The 9,555-nt window shown below is 49.2% G+C and overlaps 1 protein-coding gene and 1 non-coding gene across 2 annotated transcripts; one reads left to right on the forward strand and one right to left on the reverse strand.

The window, feature by feature from the left end:
• The first annotated feature begins 353 nt into the window (after positions 1-353).
• Positions 354-687, forward strand: LOC146342386 (Nuclear RNase P). Its single transcript, XR_014784165.1, has one exon.
• A 2,860-nt stretch (positions 688-3,547) lies between these two features.
• LOC146342387 (perforin-1-like) lies at positions 3,548-7,772 on the reverse strand. The gene is given in 2 exon segments (XM_084806124.1): positions 3,548-5,091; positions 7,104-7,772. Coding segments are annotated over 2 exon segments (1,728 nt in total). The 5' UTR covers positions 7,676-7,772; the 3' UTR covers positions 3,548-3,935.
• Positions 7,773-9,555: the final 1,783 nt, after the last annotated feature.

The raw sequence follows: 9,555 nt of genomic DNA on the forward strand, positions 1-9,555 counted from the left end.
AGCGGGCGGACAGGCGCCCGCTGCCGGAAACCTCGCGCGCCGATTGGCCAAACGGGTTCGGAGGGGGAAGGCTTGCGCGATGCAAATCGAAAGCGCGGCATGATGGTCGCCGCTCCCAGCTCAGCCCTTTTGCACAGCCCCGTCTTGTGTGTGTGTGTGTTTTTTTTCCGGGAAGGGAATTCGAATTCCCAGCGCGGATTGCAATTCATATCTAGCGAGGGAAAAGAGCGTGGTGGATGAAACCTCTGAATGGTCGGCTAACCCCCCCCCCGCCCCGCCGTGTTCACCCTGACTTAAATAATAGCGAGATATCTGGCCATATATACCGAGGCTACGTCTGTAACGCAGTACAGGCTGGGGGGAAGCTCTCCGTAGAGGCTACGTACGGGGTGTTTGATCACTCCACTTCCGCCTTTGGGAAGGTCTGAGAGAAGGGCCGGTTGCCGCCCTAGCAGGGCGCCGCCTTCTGAAGGTGGGCGAGTTCCCAGCGATGCGGGTCTCCAGCGAAGCCCGAGATCGGGGCAGGAGAAGCAGGCGGTGGTCTCTGCCCCTCCTGCAGATGCCTCCGCGGCTCGCTTGGGGTTTGGGAATGACTCGCGGCCAGCGACTGTGAGTACAATGAGCAGAGGTGAAGTAGCGCTGCATGAGCGAGCTTCATAACCCAATTCAGACTAGTCTCCACCCAGCTGTTTTCAAAACCCAGCTCAGGCAGACTGGGCTCCACCTTGTCTTTTTACTTGTCTTTTTGCAAACAACCATGAAACCATCACTCAGTTTATTTTAAAAAAACCATTCTGTTGTTGAAACTGTTATTTTTATTGTTTTTTTTTTAGTTTTTGTGCTGTTCGTTGTTACAACAATTGTAAAAGCACTCAGCATCCGGGTTGTTTCTCAGTTGGTGGCCCTGTTTTGGCATCATAGCTTTCGGCACTCACCATCTGGCTGTGTTTGCTATTAGAGTGATAGCGATGATCATTAGTTCATTGATGAAATGGCTACTATTTTCTAGATGGTGTACAAAGATTTTAAAACAAAAGAAGCTTTGGGGGGGGGGGAAGAAGGGAGGGAAGAGGAAAACAAACAAATGCAAGCTCCCCAAAACTTTCCAGTTGCATAATGAAGAGGCAGAATGACCGCTAAGGAGATTGTTTTAGGAGAGTAGGAGCCAAGTGGCTACTGCTCTCGGCTGAGCCAGTGAAGTGGCCTCCCACCTCTACCTTGGCTGTTCATAGAAAACCACTCTAAAAAATGAACTCACTTCTGCTATTCTGCCCTGTGTTAACTTTTCAAAGGCTTCACCATCTGTTTTGGATATCCGGATAGGTTTGTTTCTGGTTTGAAACTCAACATTAAAGAAACTAAGATCATGGCATCTGGCCATGGGGATCCCCTTCCCCATATAGAAGGGGAAGAAATGGAAGCAGTGACAGATTTTACTTTCTTGGGCTCCAAGATCACTGCAGACGGTGACTGTAGCCATGAAATTAAAAGACGCTTGCTCCTTGGGAGGAAAGCTATGGCCAACCTAGACAGCATAGTAAGAAGCAGAGACATCACCTTGCCGACAAAGGTCCGTCTAATCAAAGCTATGGTTTTCCCAGTAGTAATGTATGGCTGTGAGAGCTGGACTATAAGGAAGGCTGAGCGCCGAAGAATTGATGCTTTCGAAGTGTGGTGCTGGAGAAGACTCTTACGAGTCCCCTGGACTGCAAGGAGGTCCAATCAGTCCATCCTCAAGGAAATCAACCCTGAGTGCTCATTGGAAGGACAGATACTGAAGCTGAAGCTGAAATATTTTGGCCACCCAATGCGAAGAGAAAACTCTCTGGAAAAGACCCTGATGCTGGGAAAGACTGAAGGCAAAAGGAGAAGGGGACGGCAGAGGATGAGATGGCTAGATAGCATCACCGATGCAATGAATATGAACTTGAGCATGCTCCGGCAGAGAGCGGAGGACAGGAAGGCCTGGCGTGCTATGGTCCATGGGGTCACGAAGAGTCGGACACGACTGAACGACTGAACAACAACAACAACATAGGTTTGTTTGTCTTTGAGCAGGGACTTTTGGTATTCAGCATCTATACCTTTTTCATATCCTGCATAGAATAAGCCCTCCGCCCTCCCGACATACAAATAAAGCTTATTATTTCAGTGTCCTTGCAAGGTATTTTTCTACAACACCAAATTTCATATCTGGAATGTTCTTCATCAGTGAAGAAGAGGAGGGGAGGGTCGAAGAGTGGCGGGAGTGGGGAGGACATGTTTTAGCAAGGCCCGGCCCAGGTTGCAAGCTCATTACCAAGAGGGGGGAAACTGAGACTAAATCGTAGATCATGCTTGAGGATATTTAAAGAAACTTATTTCCCTGTAATGATGTCCCCATTTTCCCGATCTTGTGAGATTTTCTGGAGCGAATTGGACAAGCGGTGTTAGAGCAGGAGAAGCAACCTTCTGGCCCTTCTCTAGAACAGAGAGTGTGCTTGTTCGGTTACACTGGGACTTGACGTTTGAGAGAAAGAGAAATTCATGTGACACTCTCAAGAACTACCAGTCCCAGAATTCCTTGTGCCTTATAGGCAGGAGGGAGGGACAGTTGGGGGGGGGCAAAGCACCATAATAATCAGGGATATCGATCCCAGCGTGAGCCATTTTTGCTGGTTGGATTTACAGGCCTCAGTTATCTGTGTGCCTAGTTTACACACACACACGTACAAACACACCCCATACTGCCGTGTCTGGCTATAAGTACCAATCATGAGCGGGTGCTACGGTGGGGGTGCAGTGGGAGGGCAGAAGGTATTGTTTCGACTTTCAACTCCCAGAAGCCTCTGCCAGCACAGCCAATGCTGGCAGAGTGAGTGAGCATGCTCAGAGTGAGCATGCTGAGAGTGGAAGTCCAAAACATCTGGAGATCTACTTGTTGCCCATTCCTATACTTTGGGACGGTGTGAGGGAGAAGGCCATGAGGGCACTAACAGTATGTGCAAAAGCGCAAGCATACCTTTGTAACACAGGAATTAGAGAGAAAGAAACTGGTGACCTCACCCGTACATATATAACTATTTGTGGGAATCATCTGACAAAGATTCATCACAGCTGCATGCATATAAGAAAGATCACAGGGCACAAATGATCCTGTGACCTCTGCCTGGGGGATCCTGAGATCCTTGAAAGCCACTGCCAGTCAAAGTAGACAATACTGGGCTGGGTGAACCATTGGTCTGACTTGGTATATGAACAAAATATGGGGCCTCCCTCCAAGTGCCTCGTCTGAGGGGAGGGAGGCTGGGAAGGTGGCGACAAGGAAGAAGACCTTCTCAGTGGTGGCCCCCGGACTCTGTGCTCCCCACTGAGGCCCGCCTGGCACCAATACTCTCATCTTTTCAGCACTAGGTTAAGACTGCCCTCAACGCCCAGGCATTTAATGGCATATGATGAGGCACTTATGTCAGCTATCTTGAACAGGTCTGTTATTGAAATTGTTTACTAAAATTGTTTTTAGCTATTAAAATTGTTTTAAATTTTCTGTTTTAATTTTTTTAGTGATGTGTTTTATTATAATGTTGTATTATGTAATGGTTTATAACGTTGTGGTATTTTTTGTGAATTGTTGTGAACCGTCCAGAGAACCTCAGCTATGGGCGGTATAGAAATGAAATAACTAATAATAATAATAATAATAATAATAATAGGACCAAGTGTAAGAAAAATACCACATTTTCTGTCCCTGGTTGTGGAAGGGGGGTTTCAAGATTTTTGTGGTGGGTTTCAGAGGGTCCTAACAGCCAGAGCTGACCTTGCAAAGGTGTCTTTGTTCCTTGTTGCCACCGCTAGACAAACCAGGCCACATTCCCAAACACGCCAAATTTCTCCCAACTCTGCCCTGACTCAGCAAGGTTTCTCCCAGCCTCACTCTTAGAAAAGTCAAGAAATGTCTAGCGCCTCTGGTCCTGAAACCATTGGGATAAGGACGAAGCCCTGGATGCGGGAGTCGAGTTGTTGAAATAAGACGTTGGCAGCTGTAAGGGGATATAGTCATGACAGCTGGGGCCGCCCATGGTGCGCCCACACTCCAGCCAGTAAGAAACATCAAAGTATCCATAACGTGGATGACATCTGAGCCGGACATTACCAGCTCCGGCCACCAGATTTCCATAGCATAGGTGCAAAAGGTCATCACGCCAAACGTCACTGTCCCAGAGCTCCACCTCAAAGCGGTTGTAGCCTGACAGTTCCACAGTCCCAAAGTCCAGGGTTTCAAACCACATAGGGTTGTTATCATTGGCAATGACCGTGGTCTGCCGTACTTGACCGTTGAAGAAAACTTTGACATAGGCATCGGTGGCACTGAAGTGGTCGCCCCAAAGGTTGAATCCACTGTGTATGTTGAATTTGAGGTGGGCCCTGCCCTCTTTCCTGGCACAACACATCTTGTTGGTGATGCTGTTAGCCTGACACATACATGTGCAATGTTCTTCTGAGCTCTGGGAGCTCCAATGTGGGCAGTTTTGGGGGCAGTCCCTAATTAGGGCCCTCCGGTTTATGTGGGCCACGATGGCTTGCTTCAGCAAATCCCTCCTTGGGTCAGTCCGTTTCAACAAAGTGTGCAGTGGAAGAAGGGAATAGGAGACCAGCCCGGGCCTGGCTTTGGCACTCTCCATCCATTCTGAGAAGCGATGGACCGCTCCGCTTTTTGAGAACAGCATCTCTAGCTGCTTGTCTCCTCCCACCACCTCCGTGAGCCGCATGGTGTAGCCATTAGAGAACTTTCCTCTGCCCTCTCCCCCCCAGAGCTCTTTGCACTTGGACCTGAGAGATCCGGAGACTGACAGCCTTTTGTATCCTAGAGAAGCCTCCCAGTTGAAGCACTCCTTGATGCCAGAAGCCGACAGGTCATTCAAGACCATCATGCAAGTCTGGAAAGCGGTCAGGTGGTGCACTCGCCCGCCCAGCTGCGCATGGCTGATATAGTGGGTGCCTTAGACGGCAATGAAATGCTGGTATTCCTCGGGGTCGTGCTTCCTTGGCAACTTGTCCACAGCCCAGGAGAAGTGGGAGGACCACAGTGAGGATCTCTCGAGGAGCCTCAGCCTGCTCAGGAAGAAAACAAGAGGAGAAGAATATTATAAGCAAAGTTTGGTGATGGGCCCATGCCAACAAGACCTCATCTGTACCAAGGTTATGGCGTATTCCTAGATCACAAAGAAGAGAAACAGGTTCTCAGGATGCAAGATAGAATTTATTATAAGAAGTATTTTGGCCTTTTTTCTTATTTTGGGCCTTCTTTATTTTTAGGCCTTCTTTTTTCTTATTTTAGGCCTTCTTCAGGGGGCTGTAACATAAGTGATAATAAAATTTACAGATAGGACAACACATAGTTAAAATATTATTTAACAAATTGCTACAGAGGCTAATACATGTATAACATTATTTTAAAAACCATATTAAACCTACTTTATTCCTAAAAATAACATATAAATACATACATACTAAAGAAGTAAGTACTATTGTATTGCAGTTATATTTTAACTATCTGTTGTCCTATTTGTAAATGTTAGTATCATTTACGTTACAGCCCCCTGAAGAAGGCCTAAAATAAGACAAAAGGCCAAAATGTGTTGGGCTTCTTATAATAAATTCCATCTTGCATCCTGAGAACCTGTTTCTCTTCTTTGCGATCTACTTTGGATACTTGGCTCCTTCTGTTTTCTATGGCGTATTCCTAGCCAGTGGAGGCCACTGGCCAGTCTGACTTGTGGGGTGAGGGTGGGACAGCAGAGGTACAGCCAAGGGGTCAGTGGAGCGGTGAAGATCTTTATCAAACAGACAGGTAAGTAGGGGTGCGGGGAGCACAGTGGCAGCAGGGCGGTACACTAAGAGCCCTAATAATGGGGCCACCACTGTTCCTAACCATTTGTGGCTCTAGGGCAGGGATGCAGAAGCCCTATCCCTAAACCGGTCTGCCTGGCTCCCCAGTCCAGCCCGTGGAGCCTCCAGAGGGTCCTCTGAGGAGTGGGGCTCCACTGCCTGAAGGAATCCCATGTTATCTCCAATCTGAGATGGGAGATAACAGTGGGTATGCAGCCGGCTGGGGACTCGGATGACACTGGGAAGAGCAGCTGCTCTTTGTGGCATGGCGGGGGCATTCTTTTGGGGCCATTTGGCATGGAAGAAGCACCCGAGTCGGTTGGGGCCGGGAAGGAGCTACTTCTCCTAGCGCTGGTTACGTCTGTCCGCGTACCACTTGTCATCCCCACTGACTCCCCAAACCCGGGGACACGTCCGGCGCAGGGAGCAGTGTCTGAGTCCCTTTCTGCATGCTGAGGGGTACAGAACTCCGTCCGTCTCCTCAGGACAGAGAACGTTAAAATGGGCAGTGTGCAAGGGTACACTACCTGCGTCATCCAGCCCACGGAGAGCCTGGTGGGGGGCACTCCAGTCCCCCACCCAGGACATTGTAGTGGACCTCCGGTTCCTAGGTGCGCCATTAGATCCAAACAAGAGGGCAAGATTAACACAAATTTATAAACTAAAGGAAAGGGCAAGAACAGAATTCAGATAAAAAAATAAAGAAAGGGTACTCAGTACCCATAACAACGATGCCAGAATAAACACATGTTTCCAGCATTTAAATAGACACAGTTTCAACAAGCAGTAATGCTTCTACCACAGGGAGTATGTTGCATTTCTGTCTTTCTGTCCCCCAGCCCCCGGAGGAGTCCTTCAGGAAACACAAACCCCTAACAGTCCCACTTTCCGCTTCAGTCAGGCCTGAACAGGAACAGACTCTTCTGTTGACCATAACTGCTCTCTTTCTCTGTCGGAACTTTTACTTTCGGTCTTCTGCTGTCTCAGGTGCTTCTCCCCGACTCCTCCATCTGTTTTCTTCTTCCTCTCATGAAGACTGTCTCTGGCTTCCTGCTCAGTCAGCCATGACTCTCCCCTTTCCACTCTTCCTTCTTTCCCTCTCCCGCCACATCAACTGCCCACATTCTTCTTCCGTTAGCTGGCAACTCACTCCCTTCCTCCACCCCCTACTCCACCCATCTGACAATTTCAGCTCCTTCTACAAGAGGTTCTGCACTAGGGGTTTGGAGGCTCACCTGTAGTATTCGCAGGAGACCTCTTGCCTGAAAAACATATGACTGTCATGCCGAGATTTCTCATGCGCATAAAGGGTCATCCGGGATCGAGATCCAGCAAAGGCTACCTGGGCCTTGATCAGCGACTCATTTATTTTCTCGCCATCCTTCAACTCCATGGCCAGCCCTAGCTCGATTTTCCAGTCATTCTTCACCTCCGTGGCCACTGCATTGGCCACGTCCACGACGAAATGCTCCACAGAACTGCTCACTTGCCGATGGCAACTGCCATGCACTCGCCAGTCCACGGCAGCCAGGGGCAGTTTCTGCAGCTGCTCACCCATCAGAGGATTCCGGCACAGGGTACATGTCCCATTGGGCCCCAGCCACCGGCTGGTATCCATCACGTAAGCCCCCTTCCTCTCCAGAGAGGTGATGTCAACTCCCTCGCCAATGAAGCTGTGGCCAGGCACAAAAGCATCATGTTTCCTGCAGACGTATCTGGGGAACCGTTGGCAATGTCCAGAGGCTGCTGGTCGGAGAAGGGTGAGAAACGGGAGGAGGGCTGCTAGGAAGAGGTGCCGTTTGGACATGATGCTCTGAGAGGATCCTGCATCCCCAGAGAGGCAGTTGGCTTCTAAATCACCTTGAGGAGAAAAACAGAGAGGGCCTGTTTACAGCATCATTGGATTTCTCACAAGGGCACCTCGCTTTTCCTGCAAAGGACTCAGCTTAACTAACAGAATTTTTATCTCATTGTACCAGGCGTGTTGGGAAGCTGCCTCTTCGCAGGTCACACTAGCTGTCCATATTGCTCAACATTGTTTACTCCTCAGGCCCAGGGCCCCCATCCGGCCCTCCTGGGGCCCCCATCTGGCCTTCTGGGGTTCCCCAGAAGGCCATGGCCCCTTCCCTGGGCCCACTACCACTGATCATTTGGTGGTTTCCCAGTTTTTGTGCCATTTTCCCCCCATTCTAAAAAGTTGAATTGCCTCTCCGAAAGTTTTGTTACTGGCAGTACGAGCTCTAAGCTAAAACAGGCTGGTCTTTTTGTCCACACCCCTTTTGCTTTCAGCCCCCCCCCCCCCCCCCGCGAGAGCTTCTCCGAAATTCAGCCCTTGGGCTGAAAGAGGTTCTGCAGCCCTGGTTTACCCTGGTTGGCAGGCGTTCTCCAGGGTCTCAGACTGTTTCATATCCCCTGCTCCTTTTCTTAGGCGAGGGCCCTTCGCACCACTTGTTACCTGCTCCTTTTCATTGGAGGTACCAGAGATTGGACCTGGGACCGCCTGCTGCATGCAGAGCAGGTGTCCCGCCACTGAGCCACTCCCAGTGGGATACGTGGGGCTGAGATACAGCGACGTGCCCAAAGGCTTGGCCTCCCAGTGAGCGTGATGGCTGGAGAGACTTGTGAAGGTACAGCAGAACGACACACTATGAGGCAGCCATGCAACTAACCCCAGGTCTCTGCAGTGCAGTATAAAAACATACGGGTGCAAGAATGAAAACCCAGAAGCTCTTCTTGACTTGGAATGGCCACCTTTTATTTCTGGTGGGGATCCTATATCTTTAGTAGTTGGATGGCAGGCAGAAATCAAACTGATGTTGCTTCCCCCAGTTGGACTTCTGTCTGCTTCACTCACTTCTTACCGTTCTCTGCATCTAGAAAATCCAGTGACTCCTCATTTCCAAACTGCTTCACCTTCTCCGGGAATTACATGACAATTGCCTTGGAGTCTCCACTCTCACCCACACAGCCTATTTTTGCAATCGCTCCTCCTGCTGACCAAGTTTCCTTTTTGTATTCTCTAAACCAGGTTGGAAGGTAGGGACACTCACCACTCCTCCCTACTCCCAGCGACACGCTTTGCAAATAGGACTCGACCGTCTTCCTCTTTGTCTCTTTTCTGGTTGTTCTGAATTCCATTTCCAGCTTACGTGGCTTCAATTATAGGGGAATCAGAAAAAGAAGAAGGGAGGGAGGGAGGGAGGGAAGAACTTTAGCCACCAGCTTCTCTGAAAAGTGGTGTCTGTGTGCAATAACTGGGAAAAACCCCAATCTCATGTCCCCTTAACAAGCCCAGCCTTGGAGCATTATCCATCCCGCTGCAAACACTGAAGTAGTCTGGATGCAATTTTAGTTGTGTGTGTTTTTTCCAATCCGTCATTCGTAGTTCAAAACAACAGCTGGCAACATCGTAGAGCCAGAAAAGTCTTTGCGATATTCATTGATGGATTGAGAGGGTTGTCATTTATTACCATTAGCAGAGCCCTAATGCAATGAGGGATTCTCCAGGTCATCAGGCACGAGATGACAGCTTCACGCTCTTCTCATGGGGGCTGAAAATTCAAGGTGAAGCAGAAACAATCATGCCAGAAGCAAGAGAGGCCCCTTGGCAAAAAAAGGGGGGAGTGGCTTATTTTTGTCTGGCGATTCTTATATAAAGAAGCGATATTTAAAAAAGAAAATCCAGAG

Source organism: Heloderma suspectum, chromosome 6, assembly GCF_057233095.1.
Source record: "Heloderma suspectum isolate Gila_16-S chromosome 6, 16-S_ref, whole genome shotgun sequence".
Lineage (NCBI taxonomy): Eukaryota > Metazoa > Chordata > Lepidosauria > Squamata > Helodermatidae > Heloderma > Heloderma suspectum.